Raw genomic sequence first — 27,678 nt, forward strand, 5'->3', positions numbered from 1 at the left:
TCAGGAGCAGCTCGGGGCTTGAAGGGTCTCCAGACGGCCCTGGGCAGAGGGGAGTCCCCCTCCCTGGACTCCTGCCTCCCATCCCAGCTGCTCCTGGCTGCCACGAGGCCGTCCCCTCCCTCCCTCCCTGCTCCCTGCCCCTTCCACCATCAGCCTGGCATTCGAAGCACTTTCGGAGCCTCGTTTCATGCTTCCTGCCCCCCAAAGTGCCCAGGCCCTGGGCAGGGGCTAGTCAGTACCGGCTGCTGGTGGCACATTCCATGCGGACGCCCCGCCGGTGCTCAGGCCAGTGTCCCATCCCAGATGCTGTTAGACCTCAAAGTCCGGCGGTGGCCCTGGCCTCCCGCCTGGCCTGTAGCTTCCCTGAGCTCCAGGAACCCCAGTCCGGGCAGAAGTTGGGCCTAAACAGAGAAGGCCAGAGCAGCCAGGTCCCCCAAGTGGCTGTGCCCGGGGCCTGCCCTCGGAGCTTGTCCATCGTGTCGGGCCTATGGGAGAGGGACAGCTGCCTGTTTCTTTCATCCCTGCACTCCCCTCCCGCAGGCCCTCCCCAAAGTGTCTGTGGTGGGGTGAGGGTGTTGGACACCCAAGTGGGGCCCGAAGTCGTCAGGGGGCTGCTGAGAAGTCAGTCTCCACCTGGAGTCCGTCCATCGGTCCAGGTCAATGTGCGTGCAGTCCCCTTGCCTGTCCCTCACCTCTAAGCCACTTTCCCGGTAGCCAGAACACCTCAAGGGGCCATCTGAGGGTGGGCAGGGAGGCCCAGAAGATGGTCAGCCCCAGGTGAACCCGTCCCCCATGCTTCCTCGGGTAGAGCCCCCAAATACAAGAGCCCTGAGACCGCGGCCATCGATGGTTGGAGTGAGTGGGGCTTCTGTCCCCCTGCCCCGTGACACCATGCAGCTGGCAGCCAACAGGAAGAGGCCAGCAGGAAGCTCTGGGAGCTCCCCCTGCCTGGTGGGCACTGAACATTGCAGCGGTCCTCGGGCACCGAGGCCCCGTCTCCGTTTGTATGAAGCAGCGGGAGCCCGGACCTGGCAGTGAGGAGGTCCACGTTCCAGTGAGGCTGAGCCCCGTGGGACCCCGGGACGGGGCGTCCGCGTCCTCTCTGGGGACCTCAGTGTCTGGTGGGCGGATGGCCTGCTGGCTCTGCCCCCGCCCCGGGCCCCCACCCCGGTCACAGTTGTACCGGCTGGACGTAGCTCCGTGGGAAGAAGCCCACGCGTCCGCAGAACCGGCCCCGCCACCAGTGGGGGTCCGGGCGCTCCAGGACCTCGATGATGTCACCGCGGTGGAAGCTGAGCTGTGAGGGGTCCTGGGCCGAGAAGTCAAACTGGGCCTGGGCAAAGCAGGCCCGGGGGCCCTGCGAGGGGAGGAGGTGGTTAGTGGGGGTTTTCAGGAGGCCCCAACAAGAGAAGTGATTTGCTGTGGGTGGGAGGGCAGAATTGAGCTTGGACTCTGTTCTCACTCCAAGTCTACGCCACCCTCTCCACAGACCAACACCACTGTCCTGGCCACAGGAACAGGCCTTGTAAGCTGTAAAGTGGTGCATAGCTAAGAACAGAGTTTACCGCTGCGCCCTTGACCGAGCTTCGAGGGAGAGGATGTCACTCAGGGCCGCTCCCAGCTCTCAGGCCTGGGTTCCTGTCCTATCTATACCCCGAGGTGACCTCGGGTAAGTCCCCACCCTCGTGGGACTTAGTTCCCCCCCCCCGCCCCCCCCCCCCCCCGCAAATGGCAGGCGGACAAGAGCTCTCTGCAGGCACGTCAGCCTGTCGCCGTGACGATTATACCCGGTGTCCCGGCCCTACCGGTCCCACCAGCATCTCTGTTCTGAGCCTGCGGAATCTTATCCAGGATGGGTGATAGGATCAGTGGACAGGCTGTAATTAGCGGCTCTCTGCCCAGGAAGTAGGAGGTGGCATGGGTCCTAGGGGACTGAGCCAGCTCTGGAGTTCTCCCACAGGGTGGGTGCCCCCAGGGCCCAGGCCAGAGCGAGGCAGTGGTGGGGGGGGGGGGCGGTGTGGGGAGCCCTCAGCCAGCTCCACACTGGCTCCCTCACATTCTCCAAGGGCAGACCTGGCCCACGGCGGTGAAGGGGAGAGGTTGCAGGAGGTCTGGGACAGAGGCCTGGCGGGGGGAGGGGGAGGGGGAGGGAAGGTGGCTCAGACAGAGAGCTCGCCACCGACCCAGCCCCAGGATCAGACTGAGGAGGCCCGGCAGCTTCCTGGCGGCCCAGAGTGCACGAATGGGGGTCTCCCGAGGCACCGTTTGACCCTCCTGGCACATGAGAGGGGAAACCGAGGCCCAGTTGAGGAACGGACGAAGGTCACGCGTGGTGGGGGTCTAGGGACAGCCAGGACTGGAGCTTCTCTTTAGCAGTCCGTCAGCCTCCCCTCTCCCCCGCCCCAGGCTATGCTCCCAGGTTCCCCTGCAGAGCCCAGGCTCAACTGGGCCGTCCCAGGGTCCTGACCTCTAGCCCCAGGCCTTGCCGAACGCCCCCTCCCAGAGGAAACAGCACACCGGGGCTAATAACCCTGTTGGCTGCTATCATCATTCTGATGAGAACGAGGGCTGGTCCTAGGGGCCCCTTGATGAAAGGGCTGGCTAGCAAATTGCTGTTCTTGCGAGGACCAGTGGCGGCTGGGTACCCACCCCCCACTACACACACACACACACACACACACACACCCTGAGCCCAGCCAGGCCCTCACCCACGAGCGCTCACACTGCCTCCACCCCACCCAACACCAGCTCCTCGGGGCCAGAACCCCGGACAGAGCCTACCCGGTGGGTGGTCTTGGGTGCGCCTCAGTTTCCTCACCTGGGCAATGGCCAGATGAGGACCCCAGCATACTAAGCCCAGCTCAGCGCGCACGGCACCCGGTAGGCTCGGCAGGTGTCTGTACCTTCATTCACGCAAATTCACACCGAGTGCCTACTGTGACCCACGCACTGCGCCAGGAGCTGAGAACAAGCCAGACACTGGTGGCCCCGCGTCACGTCCGTTCTCTTCCTTGCTTTCCTTTCCCTCTCCGTCCCCACCCTTGCGTGTCTCATCGCAGTGCCACCAGAGTCGGACTCTAGAGCCTGGGCTGGATGCGGGGCTGCCGGTGGGGGTGGGGGGTGGCCAGACCCGGCAGGTGTCCCGGCCCCCCGCGGAGGCTCACGTGGGGGGGGGGGGCAGGGGGGGGCCCTACCTTGAGCAGGGGCTCCTCATCCCGCAGGAAAACCTGCCGCTGCTTGGCGATGGTGGTGGTGCGGTAGAAGTCGACCAGCTCATTCAGGGAGTTGAACTTCTCTTCCCACAGGTAGTACTTGCCCGAGGCCTCGCGCAGCACCTTGAAGTGCTGTACCTGGTCGCCGTAGCTAGCGGAGAGGGGCAGCCTCAGCGGGGCCCGGGGGCCCCCCTTCTGCCTCCCCCTGGAAGCTCGCCCCTCTCAGCCCTGGTTGAGACCCGCAGTCGGGGGAGAAGGTGCAGGGCGGGAGGGCAGGTCGACGTGAGACCTTAGGCAGGTCACTGAACTTCTCTAAACCTCAGCTTCTGGATAATGGTAGCACCTTCCTTCTGGAAAAGGGTTCAGAAAATGCTGCCTGTGGCTAATTGGCAGCATTGAATGGGTTCCTCTCGGAGGAGGGGGTTGCCTGGGTGGCTCAGTCGGTTGAGCGTCCGACTCTTGATTTCGGCTCAGGTCGTGGGCTCACGGTCCGTGGGTTCAAGCCCCGACTCGTGCTCTGTGCTGACAGTGCAGAGCCTGCTTGGGATTCTCTGCCCTTCTTCCCCACTCGTTCTCTCTCTCTCTCTCTCTCAAAATAAATAAACTTTAAAAATCAATCAATCAATAAACGGCCTTCTCTTCTCACACCTCTTCAATATGCCCCTCAGACGTGACAATCTCCCCTAGCCCCCTCCCGGCCCTCACGGTCCCACGAAGAGTGAGTCCTCAGACCATGCTGACTCAGACCAAAGCCTGCAGGTGGGAGAGGAGCTCAGGTGTGTCGGATGCTTCATGTCTCTATCTGCCCCCTACCTCAAGAACCTTCTATGGCTCCCCATTGCCCTCGGGAGAAAATCTTAACACCTCGGACTCGAGATCTGGCTCTGATTACCTGCCCAGCCTCACCTTCATATGCTTCATATACTCTCTTCCCGCACACAGCATGTCCCATAGGCCAGGACAGGCCATGATGGACTGGGACCACAGGTGGGGCCAGCGTTAGGACAATGGGCAGCACAAACCACTGCGGTTCCCCTCCCTTCTGCAAGGGTGGCCGGCCCCACCACGTGGTCCAGGAGGTGCAAACCGAGCCCTTTGTACGGTGGGGAAACTGAGGCCCCGAGTGCAAACCGTGACCCCCCCCAGGGTCACACGCGGCAACAGAAACCGGAGCTGGGGCCACATCCAAGCTCCCACGTGTGAAGCGTCATTCTAGCATGCTCCCCTGCTGGTTCTCGTCGTACGACAATAGCAATAATCATAATTCTAATTGTGATACGGGGAACATCGCAGACCTTGTCAGCCCCAGTCCAGGACTGCTACTGCACCACGTTGTTCCCTGGGCTGTGATCCCCAGGAGGCCTTCCCTCTCATCCTCTGGGCCTGGCCAAAAGACCACGGCCACCCTTCCTTGCTCTGGTCAGCTCACCTGGGCCTCTGGGCCTCGGCCTCCTCACCTGCCCAACGGGGGGCTCTGATGCACTCCCCGGAGGGGGGTTGCAGGAGGCGGGGGAATCTGCTGGGAGAACACAGCAGAACCCCGGCTCCCCAGCAGAAAGAAGCCAGCTTAGGAACCTGCCCGTGGAAGAGCTTCCTGCCCAGGTGGCTGGTGGAGCTGAGAGCCCAGAAGGCCTGGGACCCGTGGTTCCTCCAGCGTCAGTCCTGGGGCGGGTGTGCTGCTCGGTTGAAGGTTTAAGATTAAAGACTGAAGATAATTGTTTAAGGTGAATCTGTTCTGTTCGTGTGTTGGGAGGGGGGGGCGGGGGGGGGGGTGGGCAAAGTGGGATGCCTCCCACCCTGCCCATGTTAAGGGGTCCAAACCACACAGAATCTCTCTCTCCACTCCAACATACCTCCCCTCCAAGCCTTTGCATACACAGTTTTCTCCAAATTCTTCTCGAGTCAAGCTCCTACTCATGCCTCAAAGCCCAGGTAAAATGGCCCAAGCTCAGTCAGAGTCAGAGGTCTCCCTGGGTTCCTCAGCCCCTTGTACGGCCTTCTTCTGACCCACTGCACAGAATGGCTTGCATACTACACACCGAAAAGGCAGGGAGGCCAGAGTGGGCCCTGAGGGCTAGCCCAGCTGGGAGAAGCTAGACCCAGGGACTAGAGCGTCAAGGCCCAAGGCTTAAATGCTCATCAGGTGCTTTGTTCTTGAAACCCTCTCCTGTCCGGTCCGCTCTGAGCTGTGATTCCAGCCCTCCAGGTGTCCTGACCCTGAAATAGACCCGACACCCTCTCTAAGACACATCCAGATCTCAGGGCAGCTTAGCTCCAAGGCGAGCCAGTTCTGGGACCGGGTGGAGCAGTGATCCCCAGACCCGAGACAAAGGCACTCATCAGCAAGCATTGTTCCCAGGTGACTAAGCCGCTCATGCTGTCGGCCGGCCGACATGCATGCCCGTGTTCCTGGGATGGAACTAGGGCGGGCAGGCGGACGGTGCCTCCTGCCCTGTCTGGTCTGCCACAGCCTCCCAGAGGCCACACGCTCCCCTTGAGGCAGCCTCTAAGCCCTATGACTCCCTAGTGTCCGGTCCCTGCGAGATCAGGTTTTCCCCGGGTCCCTAGACTTTGGCAGGGGTGTTCGGGGAGGAGTGTCTCTCCCAGCAGCGGAGTGAGGCAACCCGAAGCCGGGCAAGTGAGAAACCAGGAAACGGACCCCAAGGATTCCATGTCAGGTCTGGGCCACCTGGTGCAGAGGCAGGAGGAGGAACCTGGGGTAAGGACGGCCCCTCCCCTTTAGGTAAGGGGACAGATAAGGGGGTAGTAGCTGTGAAAATGATCTCCAGGGGGCGCCCAGGTGGCTCAGTCAGTGAAGCGTCCAACTTTCGGACTTCAGCTCAGGTCCTGATCTCACGGTTCATGGGTTCGAGCCCCACGTCGGGCTCTGTGCTGACAGCTCAGAGCCTGGAGCCTGCTTCAGATTCTATGTCTCCCTCTCTCTCTGCCCCTTCCCCGCTTGTGATCCGTCTCTCTCCCTCTCTCTCTAAAATTAAAATAAACATTAAACATTAGAAAAAGAAAGAAAGAAAGAAAGAAAGAAAGAAAGAAAGAAAGAAAGAAAGAAAAAGAAAATGACCTCGACCCCAACGGACCACAACTTTGAACTTTTTGGTGCTTGGAGGTTACCTTCAGTTACCAGGAAAGTTATCAGGAACAAAGCATTCCCTGATCACACAGGACGATCGGCGAGCAGAGAAGAGGAGATGAGACAGGAAAGGGACAAGGGACCCAGGAATTCTAGAACCCTCCAATCTGAGAATTGGGAGAATTCTCAAATCTGGGATGCTTGCGTGTTCCAGCCCCTCACCTGTGTGTGGTGCATAGTAGGTCCTCAGTAAATGACGGGCCTTGTCCCTTCTCCCACCTGGTCTAACCTTCCTGTTCTGTAGTGAGGAGAGCAGGACCCAGAAAGGAGAGAGGCCTGCCCACAGCCAGGGGCGGCCATGTAAGCCAGGTGTGGCCCCTCCTGATCAGTGATCACGCTTGTCTGAGGCTGAGCAGGGCCACTTCCATCGGGTGGCCCCAAGGACTCAGCATCTGGGGCAGTCTCCCTCTCTCTAGCCAGCTTATCTTCCAGCCTCGTGGGGCCCTTGCTAGTGATCTACCCATGGAACACCTTCCCTTTCCTCTGTGGTCTTGGCCTTAGCCATCCTTCAAGGCCCGGGTGGAGCCTTGAGGTGTTTGAGAACCCTTTAGACCGTCTGTGGACTCTCCCTCCCTCCCCCCGGCCCAGGGGAGCTGCAGGGCACATAGGGGGATCCATGTCTGACTCTAGATGACCCCCGAACTGGGCAGGGGGGATGGCTTGAGTGCAGACAGCCGTGCCCTGTGAGCCCTGCTGAGCTGGAGGCGGGAAGGGCGGCCAGGAAGGGGTCTCGACCTGGGCGAGGCCAGAGGAGGGGCCATGTGGAGCTGGTCCACAACAGTGGGCAGTGCCCACGGTGTTTGTGTGAGTGTCCTGGCCTGCGTGTGCCTGGTGTCCGTGTCTCTCGTGTCTAGGGGTGTGGGGGGGAGGGGGAGGTCTCTTTCTCTCTCTGCTCCGTGAGTGCGACTGTATGACTGTATGTGTGAGTCCCTTTCTTTGCAGCCGTGGGTGTGTTTGTCTCTGTGTGTGACCCCCACACCCGCCCACTGTGGGCGGGGTGGGGGGAACGAGGGGCAGGGCCTGGCCTCTGGGCTGTAACAAAAGCCTCAAGGACCAACTGAGTCCTGATGCTCGAAACAGCCTGTCCTGCCCGGCTGGTTTTTCTGGCCTGGTGGCAGCAGCAAAGGGACAGTGGCAGCAGCAAAGGGACAGGATAAACAAGGCTGGGGTAAGGTCAGGAGCCCCAGGACTGCCCCGGCTGGGGCCTGTGGGCCCTCCGGGGCAGAGGTCTGGGTGCTCACCCCCACCGGGTGATCTCCATTAGGCATGGCCCTTCTCTAGCCTCAGAAAAGGGCTGGGGCGGAATACACGTGCCGCAGCAGACATGAAATCGAACCAAAGGGACCTTGGCAGGGACCCCTGGGTCTTTGGGACTCAGGAAAGGTGGGTCTGTCAGGGCGCAGAGGGTCAATGGGCACTCGCTCCGCTCTTCCTTGCTGTGTGACCTTGGGTAAGTTACTGCACTTCTCTGGGCCCCCGTTTCCTGCCAGTGGGGTTTCTGGGGATCACTTCTTCTCTGTCTTTGCCTGCAAAGTATTGCACCCTCCACCTTCTGCTACCATTTCTTTCCTGCTTCACTTTCCCAAGAGCCTTTATCATCTTCCAAGATTTTATATAATTTGTATAACTGTTTCCTGTCTGTCACCCCAGTAGAAATGGGTGCCCGAAGGACAGGGAGCTTTGTCCTATTTTGTTCATGGCCGAATCCCAAGCACCTGGGACAAGGCCTGGCACACAGTAGGTACTCGGTGACCAGAGCAAACATATGTGCATTGACTCCAGGGCGCTTCCGGCCTGAATGGAAGCAAAATGCCTCGCTTGGGAGCAACCTGCCGTTTAAGGCGGAGAAGTCCACCACAGGCTGGCTGGGAGTGTGGGACAAAAGCGACACAGCCCAGGCACTGCGCCCCAGCCTTGGTCCCTGGCTTGCTGCCTGCCAGCTCAGACATGCCCCTGGAAGTGGTGGCGGACGGCCCTTTGTAAATTCACAAAGGGCAGTCAGCCGTGGCCGCTCTCGCTCCGAGAGGCAGCCCAGGCCCATAAACCCCACCTCTGACAGCTTTATGGGGCTTGGCGTGAGCATGCGGGAGATGCCACGTGGAATGGGGTCAGAGTCCCCGAGAGCCAAGCCGATGCAGGCGGAAATGCTCTCACACGTGAACCTGCACAGCTGTCACTTTGCTGGATGGCCATCGAGTCACTGGACTTCACAACCTGGGGGTTGCTGTCTCTATGATGTAGATGAGGCCGTTACAGCCAAGAGAAAGCCAGGACCTGCCCGGGGGCACGGGGTGGGGGTGGGGGGACAGGAAGCGAAGTCAGGACGAGAACTGGGTTCCCTGCCACTCTGTCATTGCCCCTTCTCTAGTAGCCCTGGGTTCGTGGGACAGGGGGCTGGGAAGCAGTGTGGCCCTTAGAAGGTAATATAATAACTAGCATAACTTGCATTTTTGGAGCACTTACTAACTGAGGCTCAGAGGGTAATTTGCCCAGGGTTATACAGCTAGTATCAGAGCTGAGATTCTGGCTCAAAAGCCCACACTCCCAGCCATATACGCCCTCTGAGTCTCAGTTTCCAACTCTAATCCCTGCCCTGTGATCCTCCAAGGGCCACTGAAAGGCCCCCGGGAGAGACAATGGACCAGGAATGGGAGGAGGACCTGGGAGGCGTGGCTCAGCTGGGACGAAACTGGGGGGTGGAGGACGCCACCTGGTGACGCTGTGCACAAAACCACAGCTAGCTGAGCCCCGGAAGCTCCTTCTGGTTCTGACCTGGGGGGGGGGGGGGGGAGAGGGGGAGGGGGGCTCGGCCAGGATGCCCTGGGGGACGTGCGGAAGGGCATGTGCTAGGATTTCTCCGAAAGATGCTCCCAGGCCTTTTCCCAGGACGTGGGTGCTGGCTCCCCTGCTCAACAACTTCTTCCTAGTACTGCCTGTCTCCCCTCCTGGTCGGACTTGTTGCTATCCAAACCCACCCCTGCCCCACCCCAACTCCGGGTCCAACTGGCTAGTCCCTGTGCCTGACATGCCTCTCCTCTCTTTGTACACCAAACTCCTACTCGGGCTTCAGGGCCCAGCTCAGATATCACCTCCTTCACCATGTGGAAAGTGTCCCCTGTCTCTGAATTGCCCGTATTTATTCATTCATCGTGGAGACGCCTGGGCCAGGCCGTGTCTACATTCCCACCACACTCCTTGGTTTGACTCCTCTCTCTGTCCCACTCTGTGATTCTCTCTCTCTCTCTCTCCCCCTCCCTCTCTCTTCTCTTTTCTCTCTCTCTCTCTCTTACTTACACACACACACACACACACACACACACAGAGCAGCGTCTGAACCTGCACCAGCCGGGCTGCACTTACAAAGAATCGCCAGAAGAGGGCAGTGCATGGAGGTGTGATTTGATCACAGAGGAGGGAGAGGCAGGGTGGGGGTTGGCAGGGCCACCACCTCCCCTCAGCTCCAGCTGCAGAAGCTGTCCGGCTGAGTCCCCTGTGCCCCTGCTTTGCTGGGTGATCTTGGGCTTTTGAACTGATTCCAGGAGCCCCTCGAAGCTGGACCAGCCCACCTGGTGGCGCCATTCCCAGCTGACCAGGCCCTTGGCCAGCCAGCACACGGAAAATTTCCATTTCCTGCTTTTGCACAGATCCTGGGGAGTGGAGGCTGAGCTGTGGAAGTGGGAAGTGACCCAGGGGGCACTCCAGATGCCCACGACCATCCTGGGGCGGGGGGCGGGGTGGTGGATCAGAGCTAAGAACTCACAGCATCCCCCCCACCCCCATACACATGCACACTGACAGTGCTCCCATTAAAAAAATTTTTTTTAAAGACTTATTTGTTTGGGGGAGACAGATGGCGTGCAAGCAGGAGAGGGGCAGAGAGAGAGAGAGATACAGAATTTGAAACAGCTCCAGGCTCTGAGCTGTCAGCACAGAGCCCGACGTGGGGCTCGAACCCACAGACCGGGAGATCATGACCTGAGCTGAAGTCGGACGCCCAACCGACTGAGCCACCCAGGCGCCTCAACAGTGCTCCCATTTTTAAGATGGGGAAATAGAGGCTCAAAGAGGGCCAGAGCCATTCCCATCCCCTGGGATAACCGGTCTGTTCCCTGGAGGTCAAGGACGGAAGGGAAGTAAAAGGAACTGGCCGGCTGCTTGCATAGCTTGGAGGGGATCAGGTAAGTGCCAAGAACTCTCGCGATGTTGGGTCATTTTTACACACATGCCCCAGCAGCCTCCCTGTCCGTGTCTTTCTTTCTCTGCTTCTTTGGGATTCCCTGGACCCCAGCGCCCTGTCACACTCCCCCCCCCCCAGCCCCCACATTAACCAACAAAGTGGCCCCGTGTTCATTTATCCTTTGGACAATCAAGCCATTGGCCGTGAACCAACCCAGTCCCGGGAGAACGGCCTCCTAGGGGCCACACTGCCAAGCTCCAGGGTCCGCTGCTTGTTCCCTCCCTCCCGCTGGCAACCTTGCCACCCCAATACCGCGGTCAGTGACAGGAAAAGCTGGCACCGTGGGCGCCTCCTGCGGAGACCCTGACAGTCGGCATCTTGCTGGGGGCCCTGACTTCGCAGATCCACACCACTCCCCTCCCCGCTCGCTTTTCATGTCCTCAGCCCCCTCCAGAGTCCCAGATACCCCCACCTCCGGCCTGGCTCCTCACTGGCCTCCAAGTGCTCTGCTTACTCCCAACCATCCCTCCTCCTCATAGCAGCCGGAGGGATCTGCCAAAAAATGGAAGCCAATCACATCTCCCCCCGCTCAAGACCCTCCATGGCTCCCTACTGCTCCCAGAGAAAACTCCTGGTCAGGACCTGTCAGCTCTATCTCTTTGACCACATCCCTCACCCTCTCCCCCTTTGCTTCTCTGCTCTTATCACACCACCTCCTGTGGACTCCAACACGGCCCAGGTGCATTCCTACCCCAGGGCCTTTGCATTTGCTATTCCCTCTGCGTAGAAGTCTCTCCTCCCAGGTCCTCATTCCTGGAGACCTGGGCAGCCTCCACTTCCAAGTTCAGATCTTTGTTCAAATGCTACCTTTGGGGCGCCTGGGTGGCTCTGACGGTTAAGCGTCCGACTTCGGCTCAGGTCACGATCTCGTGGTTTGTGAGTTCGAGCCCTGCGTCGGGCTCTGTGCTGACAGCTCAGAGCTTGGAGCCTGCTTTGGATTCTGTGCATCTCCCTCCCTCTCTCTCCCCAACTCATGCTCTGTCTCTGCCTCTCTCTCAAAAATAAACATTTAAAAACATACTACCTCTTCAGAGGGGCCATCTCTGACCACCTTGGCTCCTGCTCTATTCCTTTGCTTCCTTGTATGCTGTCTGTCTCTCCCACCAGGACATAAACCCATCAGGGCAGCAACTTTGGTTTTTTTTTTTTACCGTCATTTCCCCAGCTTCTAGAATAGCCTGGCACAGGACATGTAGCTCAACAAAATATTCCTTGAATTTATGCATCTATGTCCTACTGTCCCAGGTCCTGAGAATAGGAAACACAGAGACCAGACCCCTTCGCCCCGATGCCTGTTCCTGTTTCTACCTTCCAGCCTGGATTCCTCCATGGCCCTAGTTGTGGCCTTTGGGATTGGGTTCTGCGCTGCCCAGAGACTGCCACGTCATGCCCGAGGAGCTGCTGGTCACAAAGCCAGACCCTCCCATCACGGCGACCCTGCTTCAATGTCAGGCAGTATTCCAATCGCTCTGAATATATTGACTCAAAAAATATATATATATATTGACTCATATTCCTTGCAATTACTCATTTCACATCAGAGGAAGCAGGCACAGAGAAGTTAAGTGACTTGCCCAAGGTCACACAGCCAGGAAAGGGCAGAACTAGAACCTGAACCCAAGCAGCCTGGCCCCACAGTCCCTCATCTCAATCACGGCACCATATGGTGGCACCCTGTCCACATAGCACATCCTGGACACCTGCCCTGGGTGTCTCAATGCTTCTCCCGCCCCCATTGGCCTCCATTACATCAAACCCTAGCATCCTTCTTCCTCCGCTCATGATGAGTCTATGATGGCTCCCTACTGCCCAGAGAATAATGTCCAGAGACCCTTCGCGCCGGGACTTGAGGCCTTGCAGGCAACCCCGACCCCCTTTCCAAGCATATTCCCACCACTCTGGACCACACGCCGGGGTGCGTGTCATTCCCCCCCCCCCCACCCGCCCCCGACAGTCACCTGCTTCCAGGTTCTGGCTGTTCCTCCCTCAGGGAGACTACTCTCTCCACCCTTCTCTGTGCTCCCCCATGGGTCAGAACTCACTTCACGGAGACAGAGAACTCCCCTGGGGAGCTCTCACTCTCCCGGATCAGGAAGGCTCCCAGGTGGTTCCGCTTCATCAGAATCTCTTCGGCCAGTTGCCGGGAAATCCTGCCCGAGTACCACCTGCAGAGAGAGGGGACGAGTGAGGGCAGTGGGGAGGCCAGGCTACCCCTTCCCCGTGTGCCGGGCCTCCAAAATCGCAGATCCTCACGGCGGTCCCGAGACACAGGAGATGTGATTGCACCCATTTCACAGATGAGGAGCCCGAGGCTCAGAATCGCACAGCAACGAACCCAAGGGTACACGCCATGGCAGGCAGGAGTGGGGACCCGATCCCGGCGTTCTGGCTCCTGAGCCCAAGCCAGGCAAACATATTATGAAATGAGAAATTATGAAAGGAGAAAAATCAAAATTTAGGGCACCTCGACCTGGCCAACCCCAGCTGAGCTCTTCTGTTTTAGATGAGAGATTCCGAAAAGTGAAAAAAAAAAAAAAAAAAAGAAGAAGAGAAAATGGAGGGCAAAAGCACTAAGAGTTTCCCTGCACCCATTTCACAGATGCACGGACTGAGGCCGCCTGGACTTTTGCTCACAGGTCCAAGTCCCTTTTCTAGCTGACCAAATAGAACTGGGTAATGCAGAAGTGGTTGGTAGATGCTTAGAGTCCTGCAAGACCCCCACTGCCCCTCTGCCCCCAGTACCTGGAGGCAAAAGGCTGGGGCTCAGCTTCTCTGCCAGGCCTGCCCATCTCGTCGTGTGGCCCACGCAGCCCCGGCCTCTTTGGGCCTTGCCCACCCTTGTAGCGTCCAGGTGGTTTCTGGCTGGGCCCTTTCTTGTTCAGCTGGGGAAACTGAGGCCCAGAGCAGCCAGAGTCTCATGGTGGCACCACGGCCAACCCCGGGTGGGGTCCAGAGACTCCGTCCCTTGTCAAGCTTCCCTTCCCTCTTTCAGCAAATGTTTCCTGAGTCTGAGTTTGGCACCGGGGGCGGATGTGAGGTGGGACTTTTCCTGTTGTGTCAGGATGTTGACGAGCCCTCGAAGCCCAGAGCCAGGGCGATAGGTGGAGCGGCAGCTGCCGGTGGTGTCCCACCGCGTCCCCACCGTCCCCGCCGTCCCCGCACGGGGCTGGGCCAAATGCGAACACCAGGGTTCGGCCCCGGGGCTTTTTTTCTGGCGACTAACACAGGCCTGTGTGCAGGGTAGACCGAGCCCCCGGAACATTCTCTGAGATGAGCAGGTGGACACTCACCTCCCTGCCCCGATGGAACACTCTGGGGTGCCTGTGTCGCGTCCTCTCCCTCCGGTGCCCCTCCTGTCTGTTGCCGCCGTCCGCGGCCGTGTGGACGGCACAGCCCTACTTACCCTGCCCGCCTCCCGCTCCAAAAGAAAGTTCTCGTCCTCCCACTGCGGCTCAGGTGCTGCTTCTGAGGAAACCACACCCAGAAGCGAGGCTTAGCCTACTGCTGTCCCCAGACTGGTGGGGACCCCGAGCCCATCTCACGGTGGATTTCCTGGGAGGGGAGGCAGAGAAGACGGCTGCTGAGTGTGGGGGCTCAAGGCCACCATCTGGAAAGCTCGGCCCGGGTCCCCGGAGTTCGGGAGGCTGAGCTGGGAGGCCGCGGCCCCCAGCAGGACACAGGTGCAGGCACCGTTCAGGAGCAGGGGCCCAGTGGGGCCCTGAGTGGGCGTTTCCTGAGGGCTCGGGTGTCTCCAAAGAACCCACAAAACCCCATAGGAGGCGTCAGTGTGTGGGCGGCCGTCACCCTCAAAGGCTTCGGCAACCACACCCTCTGAGGAGGCCAGCCCTGCCCCCCGTCAGGAGAAGGCAGGGCTGGTCCTCAGGTGGCTTGAAGGACGGGGTGCGGGACAAGCACTTCCCGAAGCCCCCAGAATCCAGCTGTCTCCACTGTCTGCCCTGGAGAGATTGCAGGCGCCTCGGCTGCTGTGAAATGGCTCACGCCCCTCCCCGCACAGCACTCGCTTAGGCCTGTCTGCTGCCCTCCCTGGCAAACTTCTACTGTAACTTCCAGGCCCCGCGGACCATGCCCTTCCTCTGGGAAGCCCTCCCTGACGGCCGCCGCGGGCACACGGCCGGGTGGGTGCCTCTGGGGCCCCTGGTCGGTATCACGGTTCCCCCAGGGGCTCCCCGGGCAGGCAGGGGAGACAGTGGGGGTGCTCAGGGAAGGAGTGGGGCTGGTGTAGGATGAGGCCTTCTGGGACCCCAGCCCGCCCCAGCCCTCCCCAGCCCTCCCCCTCCCCTTCCCCCCCCACCCGGGGGCCCGACGGGCTGAGTCAGATGCCGAGTTTCCCCACCGCTATTTTGGGGCCAGGGAAGGTGCTGAGGTTAGCCAAGAACACATCTGGGCATGACCTGGTGGGTGGGTTGGGGGCCTCACCCCTGTCCCTGCTCTGTCCCAGATGTAGGTGGCTAGAACTGACCCCCGGGACCCCAAGGGCCTCAGACACGGGGACCCTCCATGGCTTCCAACAGGTGCGGTCTTGTCTCAGCCACCAGCGTCGCCCAGATAGGCCTGGCCCTGCACCGAAATCTTGGGTCAGCAAATGCGAGCTTCTCTTCAGGGCTCCTCAGCAGCTTTGTGCCTTCCGGGCTTCTGGCCTTCACCAGGCCATTTCCTCCCCCTGGCGGCCTCTCTCTGACCCACCGGCCCACGGTGGTCACTCCTGCCTGTGTCCTCCATTGGCTTATGGATTCCCTGGGACACCTGGCATTTCTCTCTCTCTCTCTCTCCCCTCGTGCTCTCCCTTTATTGACAGAAAGACTATAAGGCCAGAGGGACAGATACCTGCCCACAGGGCCACCGCAGGGCCTGGATGTCATAGCTGCAGCCCAGGGTGTCGGCTAGAGGCAGCGGCCTCTGCGTGGGGAGGCTGGGGATGCCTGGAACCCAGGCAGGGTAGCTGGGGATGTGGGTGGGACGGGGCCTTGCCCGCACAGGAAGCCGGAGGTGGTAGCAGCTTGGAAATAACTCGAAGGCAGATAAAGAGGAAATACCCTCCAGTTCCCACCCTGACCCTGCACTGCCCTCCCCTGCTAACTCACCGTCACACACACCTCATGGCTTCCAGTCTGTCCCCTCCAGCCTGCACGGCCCTGTCACACGCCTCCACCTGTGACAGGGTCCCTCCCCTGCTCAGCCATCACCACGCTCCCCACCACCGTGAGCCTGGCATCTGAGGCCCTCCTGCCACGGGCTCTTCCTCATTGTCCTGTCTGTCCCCTCTTCCAGGAATGCCTCCCTCTTCTGCTGCTTAGCTAACTCCTACACATCCTTCAAAACCCCATTCATTGTCACCTCTTCTGAGGAGCCTTCCCCAGTTACCTCAATGCTGACGGCCTTCCCATCTCGTGCTTTCTTTATGACCTGTCGCTCCCACAGGATGGGGCTGCTCCGACCCCAGCGTCTCATCATGTGTCTCTGGCATCACCCAGCTAGGCCCCCTGGGGCTGCGGCTAGTGTTTGACGAGTGACTGAGTGAGGGGCCTACCTCCACCATCATCTCAGGCATATCCAGTCGGTTTTTCATAGGTTCTTGGCCACTTGGGCCTGTTCTGGGGCCGGGGTCGGCCCCGGCCCTTCTCAGGGCAGCAGCGTGGGAGGCCACCTGCTGAGGGCGTGCTGGGAGCTTCCCTGGGCCAGCAGGTCCCAGGTCCCAGGATGCCTGGCCCCACACATGACACCCACTCTTAAAGAGAGCTCTAGAATCCTCTGCAGATTGAAGCCTCGGCCTTTCTTGTATTACAGGTAAGGAAACTGAGGCATAGAGACAGCAGGACCTGCCAGAGACCCCACCGCAGCCAGTGGCCCAGCTGGCTGAGAGCCCGGGGCCCTGTCCCCTTCAGCACTCTCCTGGGCGTTCTCTGGTGTTCCAGGCCCTCAGGGGCGTGGCCTGGGCTGGCCCTGACCCTGCCACCACTTTGGTCCTCGAATCTCTGTCCTCTGCCCCTGCTCAGCATAGACACTGATGACTAGAAGCCAGGGGCGTGCTTAAGGGGTGCCCTTCGGGCAGCTCGGCTCAGCCTGGGCCAGGCCAGGTGAGGACACTTGACTGCAGGGTCTGGGGCCGCCTTGAGGGTAGGGCCGGGGCAGGGGGCGGGGGGGGGGGGGGCAGCCACTCACGGGTGGGGCTTGACGCGGATGTAGTTCTTGGGAATAAAGCCCTCAGCACCTCGCAGCTCAGCCTTGTACCAGTTCTGATCATCTTCCATGTTCAGGATCTGCGGGCGGGAGGGACAACGGTCACTTGCTTACCGAAGAGGCACGGCTGCCACCAGCTGAGGTCTTGCCGCTCAAGGACCCCAGGTGGGCATCACCCATGCCAGCCCAGGACCCACTTCACAGGGGAGGGTTGGGGACCTGCCCCAGTTCACGAGGGCCGTGTCTGATTTCAGGGCCCGGGACAGCCTGTCCCCAAGAGGGTCACAGACTCCCCAGGTTGGACAGCTGGGGACCCAGTGAGGTTTTGGTGCGTTGAACTTTAGGGGGGCCGGAGCTGGACTCCCAGGCAGATCTGGGGGGGGCAGATCTGGGGTGCCTCAGTTCCTGAGCTGTGCCCCTGAACATGGGGTTTCTGTAGCATTTGCATGCCGTGCACCAAGCCATGGGGTGAAGGTCGGAGGGACCCTGGAAGGTCGGGGAGCCCCAGCCTGAGCTCGGCGCCTACCGGTGGTCACCTGGGGTCACTTACACTTAAACAACCCTTATCATCTGAGTTCAGGGGTGACAATGCAGGGTGGTGGGGATTCAGGCACCAGAGAGCAAAATAAAGGAGGTCTTTGGGCTGAGACGTGGCCGAGGCCTGGCCTGCCCAGGTCACATGGGCTCCTTGTCCATGGCGTGAGATCTCTGCAGCCCCACAGGTGGGTCGAGAGGAACTGAAACAGCCCGAGTCGGGCTGGTAGTTACAGTGGATGAGCAACCAAGCGGCCGCAGGGAGGAACAGTATGTACAGAATGAATCTTGGGGCCCCTTCTTCCTTTCCCCGGGGCAAGCCTTCCGTAGGACAGCTCATCACCAAAGGCTATTTCACAGATGGGGACACCGAGGCCCAGAGGTGGGGGGTGAGCAAGGCCACCCAGCAGCAGGGAGGCAGAGCCCATACAGCAAGCCAGGACTCTGGGGCCTGGGGTTCCTGGCTCAGCTGGTCTGGGGGGACCCTGGCCCACTGGTTTTTACCTCCACTCTACCTCCCATTTGTGTCTGGACCCAAGGCCAAGGGGGCATCGCTCCTGTCAGTCCTGGAGCAGATGCGCACATTGGCTCAATCCTAGTGGGTATTTGTTGAGAGAAAAAAAAAACATCAGATATAGAAGAGCATGCTACCATGGGGGCATTGCAGGTGCAAAGGGCCGGGGGGCAGGCAGACGCAAGGGCATCAACTTAGTTCCATTTTGCCAGGAAGAGCTGGGATTTGCTGCCTTGGGCCCAGGCCGTGCAGGCAGGCACCCCCTTGTCTGTCTGCCAGGCCCCGTTGACTCCTTCCTTCCTGAGTCTGTAGCCTGGGCAAGGTCAGCAGCCCCGGGGACAGACGGAAGCAGGTGGCTGACTCAGGAAAACTTTTGCTGAAAACAAAACAAAAATAATTCCCCAACTTAATAGGAGAATTAAAGCCTGTGGGCTGTCTTCCATGGCCACAGATTCAAGGAAGATGCCCTGGAGCCTGGGGCTGGGCTACTCCGTCTGCTTCCGACTCTCTCTCTAGTCTTGGCATCAGTTTTCTCATCTGTGATGTTCTCATTAGCTACGTTAGCTGAATTCTTTTTTTTTTAAGTTAATTTATTTATTTTGAGAGAGAGAGAGTGCGTGCGAGGGAGGGGCAGAGAGAGAGAGAATCCCAAGCCAGGGACAGCACAGAGCCTGATGCGGGGCTCAGACTCACAAACCACGGGATCATGACCCGAGCCGAAATCCAGAATTGGACCCTTAAGCGACCGAGCCACCCAGGTGCCCCAGATTGGCTGAATTCTTACCGTTAAAATTGTCCAAAAGCTACAGACCCTCTGGGCCATGAAAACTGACACCAAGGAGACAGATCAGCTCCTCCCTGGTGAAATTCACACCTTGGCTTGCCCCCGGCTTTTACCCCCATGGGTGCCCTCCACCCAGGACACTGTCCTACCCCAAGGTCCCCAGCCAGGGAATTCACTCATCAGTTATTTCCTGAGCACCTGCTGTGTGCCAGATACCATGCAAAGTCCTAGAGAGACAGCAGGGAACAAGCTTACATTGTGGGCAGAGGCGGACAATAAAGAAGGAAGGAAACAACTGAACAGGTACCTTAAATTAGTGGCAAGTGCTCCGAAATAGATCGAGGATGTCTGGTTGAGGGCAGGCAGATTGTCAACAGGGGACAGATGGGGGTGGTCCAGAAAACCCTCCCTGAAGAGGTGATATGCGAACGGAGACCCCGGTTACAGGAAGGAACCGGATGTGAGAAAATGCGGGGAACGGTGTCCAAGACAGAGGGAACAGCCAGTGCAGGGGGCCCTGAGGTGGTAGCAAGCCCTGCTCTCGGAACCGAGAGGAGTCCAGAGGGTCTGGAGTTGACTCAGGAGGGCAGAACTGTGAGGAGAAGTGGGGAAGGCCAGCCAGGCAAGAGCACGTAGGGCTTGTATGCCACGGGAAGCTGTTCAGATTTTCCTTTAAAAGCCAAGAGAAGGGGCGCCCAGGTGGCTCAGTCCATTAAGCATCCAGCTCTTGATTTCGGCTCAGGTCATGACCTCACCGTCTGTGGGATCGAGCCCCACGTCGGGCTCTGTGCTGACAGTGCGGAGCCTGCTTGGGATTCTCTCTCTCTCTCTCTCTCTCTGCCCCTCTCCTGCTCGTGCTCTCACTCTTTCTCTCAAAATAAATAAATTTAAACTTAAAAAAAAAAAAAGTAAAAGCCAAGAGAAGCCAGGGAGGGGCAGCAGGGGAGGCTCAGGCTCTGAGTTATGGCCACCGTGTGGAGACTGGGGAGGCTAGGAGCAGAGGCAGGTGGGGCAGTGAGGAGCTTGTGCACCTGCCCGGGGTCCGGGGAGGCCTGGAGGAGGAGGGCAGTCGGGGAGGGGGTGTGGAGAGGCGGTCAGGTTCCGGATAGGTTTCGGCAGAGTCGCTGACAGGACTCAACGACCAGCCGACCGGCCGGGTACGAGACAGTTGGGGAGCAGCCAGGACAACTCGAGGGGGTTGGGCCGAGTGCTGGCAGGCTGCCACGGAAATGGCTGTCGGGGAGCAGGTTAGAGGGCTCAGGGTTGTCGGCATTGGGTCTGAGGTGCCATCGACCTTGTCTCTGGAGATGCCGAGGAGGCTGTGGGCTCCCCGAGTCTGGGTCTTGGGGGCCGGGTCATCCGTGGAGAGATGGGGGTGAAGCCACCACCCGGCCCCCCTCCTTCAGCTGGGAACAGTGGGGTCCTGTGCACCCGGACGTGCCCAGCCAACCGGGGAGGATGTTTTGTTCCAGGAAGTGATGTCTGGGTGTGTCCAGTGTGGGTCTATGTGCCACCCAGGTCTCTTCCAAGACCAGAGCTCAGATGTTCTCATCTTGGGCTCCCAGAGGCTGGGATCTGCCTGTGGGCACTTCTGGGACAGGGCCTGGCCCTCAGGGGCGCTCAGGAAGCACCGGTTAGAAGGATCAACGGGATGGCTCCAGGAGCTGTGCCCCGGGAGAAGGGGGCACACAGGGTGACATCATGCTCACGATTTTACAGTTGCACAGAGGAAGGGCTCCGCAAGAGTGAGGGGGGTGAGGCACCTCGGGAGCAAAACTTAAGGGGGCCCCAAGAAACTCGGGAATCGGGGTAAAGAATGTTTTAAGACAGCATGTTAAAAAAATAAAAGCCAGGCAGAAACTGAGTATGTTCGTTAGTTAATAACGTAGCCACATCAGCCCATTAAGGTAAAAATTGCATGGTGGTTGTAGGTTTCTGCAGCTTCAAGATTTGTTGTCCCAGAGCCTCACGGGGGGCTTGAACTCCTGAACTGTGAGAGCATGACCTGAGCCCAAACCGAGAGTCAGACGCTTAACTGACAGAGCCACTCAGGCACCTAAGGTCAATGGGGCTGCCAGAGCATTTCCTCCTTTCCCAGAAGTGCCCTCCGTGTCATACCCCGTGGGCTGCCCTTTATCACCATCCGTGGGCTTTGGGCCACCCCCACCTTCTCCACCCTGGTGGCCTCTGGGACCTCACCCTCCACCTCCACCATCTGGAAAGATGATCTGAGCACCTATGCAAGTCAGAAGCAACCTCCATCCACCTCCAGCCTTTACGAGACCCAGGACGTGACGCAGCTCCCGTGGGGACATCGGTTGTGTCTCTGCCAGGGATGCAGAGAAAGACAAGGTAGACGCACGAATGCAGCCACACAATTAAGTGCTCATCCAAGGCCACAGATATATTGTAGAAGACAAACTGCATAGAGGAGAACAGACGATCCCATTGCAATAACTCAAAATCGCTTGGACACAGAGGACAGTCGGTCTGAAATTTGAAATGGACAGCGAACCATTACGAACCAGCTGTGGTTATTATATATTTAGAGACGGTGCCTAATCTGCCCCCTGCCCACCCTGTCCCCTCCACTTTGTCCTCTCTGGTGTCCCCTAATACACTTTGTCACAGTCGTGGGGGAAAAAATGGCATGGGGTTAATAATGTAAGATGTTACGGATAGGGAGAGATGGGCCCAGATGCCACTGTACTGTCTCCTCGATTTTCGTGTGAATCTGAAGCTGTTCTGGGGGGTCCTGGGTGGCTCAGCCGGTTAAGCACCAACTTCAGCTCAGGTCATGATCTCCCGGTCCGTGAGTTCGAGCCCCGCATCCGGTTCTGTGCTGTCAGCGCAAAGCCGGCTTCAGATCCTCTCTCTGCCCCTCCCGGCCCCCGCCTCTCTCTCTCAAAAATAAATAAACATTAAAAAAAAAGAAAGAAAAGAAAAGAAAACTTCTAAGGAGCGCCTGGGTGGCTCCGTCGGTTAAGCGTCCGACTTTGGCTCAAGTCATGATCTCACAGTTTGTGAGTTCGAGTGCTGTGTGGGGCTCTGTGCTGACAGCTCAGAGCCTGGAGCCTGTTTCACGTTCTGTGTCTCCCTCTCTCTCTGCTCCCTCACTGGCTCTGTCTCTGGCTCCCTCTGTCTCTCAAAAATGAATAAATGTTAAGAAATTTCTTTAAAAAGAAAAAATTTCTGGGGGTGCCTGGGTGGCTCAGTCGGTTAGGAGTCTGACTGTTGGTTTCAGCTCAGGTCATGATCTCACGGTTTGTGGGTTCGAGCCCCGCACTGGGCTCCGTGCGAATGGTGTGGAGCCTGGAACCTGCTTCAGATTCCATGTCTCCCTCTCTCTCTGCCCTTCCCCGGCTAGCGCTCTGTCTCTCAAAAATAAATTAACGTTAGGGGCGCCTGGGTGGCACAGTCGGTTAAGCGTCCGACTTCAGCCAGGTCACGATCTCGCGGTCCGTGAGTTCGAGCCCCGCGTCAGGCTCTGGGCTGATGGCTCGGAGCCTGGAGCCTGTTTCCGATTCTGTGTCTCCCTCTCTCTCTGCCCCTCCCCCGTTCATGCTCTGTCTCTCTCTGTCCCAAAAATAAATAAAAAACGTTGAAAAAATAAATAAATAAATTAACGTTAAAAAGTAAAAAAAAAAAACAAAAAAAACTTCTGAAAAATAAAGTCTGTTTAAAAGCTAACACAAAAATAAATAAAAAACCAACAAAATAAAGCTAATACAAAAAAAAAAAAATCCATCCAAATCCGAAATAAATAAATGTGACCTTGCACCTGCACAACCGTGAACGTGCTATCCCACCGCCTCAGCTGGCCCTGGAAGGAATGCTTGCTCGTTGCAGAACATGTGAGATGTGCAGAAAAAGCATGAAACACCCTCCCCAAAGAGCATTTTCAGGACTGCGTAATATTTGGCACTAAGCCGGTAACGCAGGTTAATTTCACACTGCAGACGCTTTTGCCAACGTGCCCCACCTCTCACCTGCTCTATTTTTCCCTATACACCTTCCCCATCTGACAAACTCTGTGTTTCCCTTCTTTATCTGGTTTGTGGCCCACGTCTGCCACCAGAATACCAGCTGCGTGAGCAGCGACTGTGCCCGTTTTCTCCTTGCTGAGTCTCCAGGGCGGAGAATGGGACCAGGGACACACTGAGTGCTCCCTGAGTCCTTTATGAGAGAACACACATACATCTCTGATTACATCTCGGGTTCCCAGAGGCAGAATTTCCGGCTCACACACATGGATATTTTTACGGCTTTTTATATGTTTCCCAAGTTCCCATCAAAATGATCGTCACTTTACCCTGTCCACCTCCCACATGTAAAAGTGCATGTTTTCTCACATCTTCAACAAACTTGGAGATTCTTTTTAAAATAAAAGTTCACCGGTCTGGCAAATGGGGAACGATTACTTGGTTTAAGGCGCACGTCTTTTGTTATTGGTGAAATTGGGCACTTACTTGCTTACGTTGCTTCTTCGGCAATTTTCCCATTCATATCCTTTGCCCATTTTTCTATTATGCTGTTTGTGATTTTCTTGTTGATTTATAAGAGCTCTTTACATATTAAGGACATTAATATCTTGTCTTTTTTTTTTTCAGGTTAAGCCACCTTTATTTCTTACTTAGTGGACTGCAAGAGCCCCTTCCTGCTTCCATTCCTGTCCCCTCTGGTATCTTTTCAAAACGTAAACTCGATCCAGTCTTTGTCCCTACTGAAAACTCTTCCGTGAGTATGCCTCAAATTTGGAATGAAATACAAATCCTTCACAGGTCCTAATTCCTGCTTACCTCCCAACATCACCCTTACCCTGTGATTCTCTTCCCTCATTGCACTTCAGCCACAGACCTTTCTTTCAACTCTTCAAACACACTGACACGGTCCTGCCTCAGGGCCTTTGCACCAGCTGTTCCCTCCCACCTGCTGCTCTCTTCCCCCGGCTCTTTGCCTGGCTGGTTCCAACTCATCCTTCAGGTCTCAGCTAAGGTGTTACCTCTTTTTTTTTTTTTTTTTGTAAGTTCTATGCCCAATGTGGGGCTCCAACTCATGACCTGAGATCAAGAATCTCATGTTCTGTTGACTGAGCCAGCCAGGCACCACTAGATGTTACCTCTTTTGAGAGACCGTCCTGACGATCCCACCTAAAGCTGTCCCATTGTCCCCTCCCACCCACTGGCCCTCTGCATTTCATCTCCCTGGGTTGATTTCGTCAATCCATTTATCACCTCCTGGTGTCACTCACTCTCTGGAATGTCAGCTCCAGGAGGGCAGGGACTTTGCCTTGTTCCATTGCTACACCCTCAGCACTTAGGACAATGCCTAAGTATGTGCTCCATAGCTTGACAAGTGTTTGTGGAAAGAAGGAAGGAAGGAAGGAAGGAAGGAAGGAAGGAAGGAAGGAAGGGGAGAAAAGGCCACTCTTCCCATTGCCTGGCATTCCTCCATTGTTCTTGGAGCTTGAAAGCTCCCCTCGTCAGTCTCTGTGGACATGAGGGATGCCCAAGTTTCAGCTAACGCTTTAATCCTTCCTTCCTTCTTCCCTGCAACATTCCCCATGTCTTACTAAGAGGCTACTGCATGCCAGGCACCGTTTCACGTCCTGGTGCCCTGGTGTGGTCCCTGTCCTCATGAGCTCACTCACTCCTGCCTTAGCCAGCACTTCTGGTAAAAGAAACACACCAGGAGTCGGCTGACGCTTTAGCAGAAGTTAGCGGGGAAACTTGACTGACATGGGGGTGGGGGTCGCGGGCACAGGAATCTGGGAGGAAAGTGGAGATTTCACAGCCTTCGCTGCGGTCGTTTGGGGGACGCCCACTGATCCCCATCCACCGCTGGCTGGTCACTCTGAGCCTCAGCTGGAGCCCAGCACCCACCTCATTCCTATTTCCTCCCTGTCCAAGCCCTACATCTGGGTCTACAGACCCCAAACTGCTCTCAGATTAGTAAGATCTCTCAACTAGACATGATTCTCACCAAAGGTCTCATACCCTGGCTATAGGTGGTGCTGGTGCTAAGCCTGCCCCCGTCCCCACATGGCCACGTGTCCCCGGGGCCCCCAGCCGGCACCTCAGGTGGACCTGAGGGCAGGCATCCCAGCATAGAGAGGAAGGGAGCCCCCTAAGGGGACACTGTTCCTCTTGGGGAGCGTCATGAGCTCCCCAAACCCCAGCCCAGACCCACGGGGACAGAATGAAGGTTCCAGAGGCAAAGGACGTAGGTGCACCCCACATTTGGCCCCATGCCGAGCAAGTCGTGTCACCTCCCTGTGCCTCAGTTTAGTCACCTGTGAAAGGGGGCACTGATTCTCCCCACCTCGGCAGCTTAACTGGGACGTTAGTGTGCGTTGCTGAGCTCGGGACCTGGCTCTTGTGGGGTGTCAGCAAATGGGCATTCCTGTCCCCTCCTCTTGTGCTTGAAGCTTGGGGCCAAGAGTGGGGCCCAGCAGCGGGGAGAGACACCCCGTCTAATGGCTGCTGCTCCAGTGTGGAGACTGAGGCCCAGGGAGGGGGCAGTGACTTCCTTAACATACGTCAGCGGGACTCCAGTGCCTAAATCTTGGCATGGCCGCTTCTGAAGCTGGCCCCTGACCTCTGCTTGCATATGCAGACTTATAAGCAGGGACGTTGCCAGAGACAGCGCCCACAAACCCGTCGGCCCGGACCACCTTAGAGGGCTGTGATGTGCATCAAAAGGGGAACCTGGGTTGGCTCAGTCGGTTGTCTGTCTGCCTCCTGATTTTGGCTCAAGTCATGATCCCAGGGTTGTGGAATGGAGCCTGCTTAAGATTTTCTCTCTCTCTCTCTCTCTCCCTCTGCCCCTCTCCCCTGCTCGCACACGTGCTCTCTCGCTCTCTCTCTAAAATCAAAGATAAACAATAAAAACTAAAAAAAGAAAAGGGGGGGCAGACAAGGAGACACAAGCTGTGGTAGGACTCTCCTTTCCCTTTTCTCCACACTGCTGGGAAGCTCATTCTTACACTTCGGGCACATTTCTTTCAGCCCCAGGAGGTTAGTGTGCCCACGCGATTCTTTCCTAAGAGCTTTTCTGTCCTTCCCTCCCTCCCTCCCTCCTTTCAGCTGTCTTTTCAAATTCTTTGCCCGGAAAACTGGGTGTTGAACCAACCCCTGCCAGGCACTATGGTAACGTCTCCTTGAACCCTCACAACAGCCCCCAAAGGACGGGTCCTAATTAATTATCCCCCCATTTCCTAGATGAGGAAACTGAGGCTCAGAGGAAGCAAGTGGCTTGTCCAGAATCACAATAACTGGGGAAGCTGGGCCCGTCCTCCTCTAGAAGCTGGACTCTGTTTGGGGGGCTGTCCCAGGCCCTCATTCTTAACCACCCCCCCCCATTCCATGTGTGACCAACTCGGCGCATCCCGGCCACCCTACCTTGAGCGTGTCCCCCTTGTTGAAGGCCAGCTCATCACTCTCCGTGGCCTGGAAGCTGTACAGGGCCACGGACTCCATCCCGCTGTCCCCAGGCCCCGGCAGCTGGGCTCAGAGCAGGGTCAGAGCTTCCTGCTTCCTCTGCAGTCGAGGACCCGTCTTCCTTTGTTTTGAGAGCGCGTTTTTCTTTTGAGGCTTCCCCTGAGGGAGGAGAAACAGGAAGCAGACATGTCACAGAACACAGAGAGCCTCTGCCTCAGGCCCCAAAGGCCAGGTAGGGCTCTTGGGGAGTCCCCGGGGAGCCCCGGGAGTGGATCCTCTCTTTGGCCCAAGTCACAGACGAGATACGGAGGTTTCCAGAGAAGTGACCCCAAAGCCGCCCCGGCAGCTCGGGCATCGCATCTCAAGGTCCCAATCACCCCCACCAACTTGCCGATCTGCCCTGCACATTTTGTAAAGCCCAGTGCCCCTCAGGACTCCCCAGTGCCTGCTACGTCAACCCCAAGCTCCTTGCCTGACATTCAAGGCCCTTCCAAGCCACGACCCCCATCCCCCACCACACTCCTCTCCAGACCCACCCTTTGTTATCTCCTTTCCCCATAAACAAACACTGGGCCCCTGCCCTAGTAGGGGGGTACACACCCCTCTTCCATTCCCCAGGCCTTTTGCACATGCATGTCCCTTTGCAGGGTCCTCTCTTCCACTTTGTCTCCCCGGGAGACTCCTACACGTACGTCAAAGCCCAATCCGGAAGGTGCCCCTTCCGGTTCAAATGCCGGGCCGTGCGATTGAGATCCTAAGGTCAAAGAGAACTGCAAATAAGTCTTGACCTTCCCTTAGTAGGTGTGTTATGGGCTGTGGCACCAGTGCAGCAATTCCGGAACAAGTGAGTGAGTATTGTGGGAAGGAGCATAAATGGATAAATACGATGGTATTGTTTAGTACCCAGGTTCTCTCCAGGAAAGACAGGAGACACAAACCCAGAAGAGGACAGTGAGGAAGGGCCCTGGGGTGCGGGATGGGACACGCTTAGGTGTTTTCGTCAATGGATGACAATCCGTTACTACAACGAATTATTTGGAATGCTCAGAGTATCCCAGATTTGACCAGTGGGACCCCTTTCCAGCTGCCTCCTTGTCTTCTTGCCTCGCAGGACTCCCCAGAATGATGACAAGTCCCCATCATTCTCTGAGCACTTCCTTTCTACCAGTATGTTTCAGGCTCGTCTAAGACTTCTCCTGCCCCAGCCCTGGAATCAGCTGCCTCGGGAGGCAGAGGGTGGTGTTTAACCAGGATTGAGCTGGTGTTCGTTATGCTTACTATTCTGGAGTTGTTATTGCTTCTAAAACTACTATACAGGCAGAGCTAGGGGGCAAAATGCATATAACCACAGACACACTCATTCAATGTAAATATATTCATCTATGAACATATATATATGTACATATATGCATATACACACACATATATACACGTGTATATATACATATATATATATATATATATATATAAAAACATATATATATATATATAGAGAGAGAAAGAAGTTCATTATATATGAGTCTTTAGAAGTATAATTCCTAGGGGCACCTGGGTGGCTCAGTGAGTTGAGCGTCTGCCTTTTGATTTTGGCTCGGGTCATGGTCATGAGGTT

General features: G+C 57.4%; 2 protein-coding genes across 3 annotated transcripts in view; both read right to left on the reverse strand.

Annotated features, from left to right (window-relative positions):
- B9D1 (B9 domain containing 1) overlaps window positions 1-27,678 on the reverse strand; it is a 186,825-nt gene that overhangs the window by 2,320 nt on the left and 156,827 nt on the right. The gene's annotated exons all lie outside the window — the stretch shown is intronic.
- On the reverse strand, window positions 125-26,223 carry GRAP (GRB2 related adaptor protein). Of its 2 annotated transcripts, none has more exons than XM_019413307.2 (6): window positions 26,028-26,223; window positions 16,778-16,875; window positions 12,640-12,762; window positions 3,228-3,363; window positions 1,184-1,357; window positions 125-485 (listed from the first exon to the last, which is right to left on the reverse strand). In XM_019413307.2, the coding sequence occupies exons 1-6, from the start codon at window positions 26,103-26,105 to the stop codon at window positions 402-404; spliced, it is 693 nt and encodes a 230-aa protein (XP_019268852.1). In that variant the 5' UTR covers window positions 26,106-26,223; the 3' UTR covers window positions 125-401. The 2 variants fall into 2 exon arrangements, with proteins under 2 accessions (XP_019268852.1, XP_019268851.1); XM_019413306.2 differs by having other exon boundaries at window positions 3,195-3,363; window positions 26,028-26,206.

Source organism: Panthera pardus, unplaced genomic scaffold (genome assembly GCF_024362965.1).
Source record: "Panthera pardus isolate Hobbes unplaced genomic scaffold, ASM2436296v1 HiC_scaffold_3, whole genome shotgun sequence".
Lineage (NCBI taxonomy): Eukaryota > Metazoa > Chordata > Mammalia > Carnivora > Felidae > Panthera > Panthera pardus.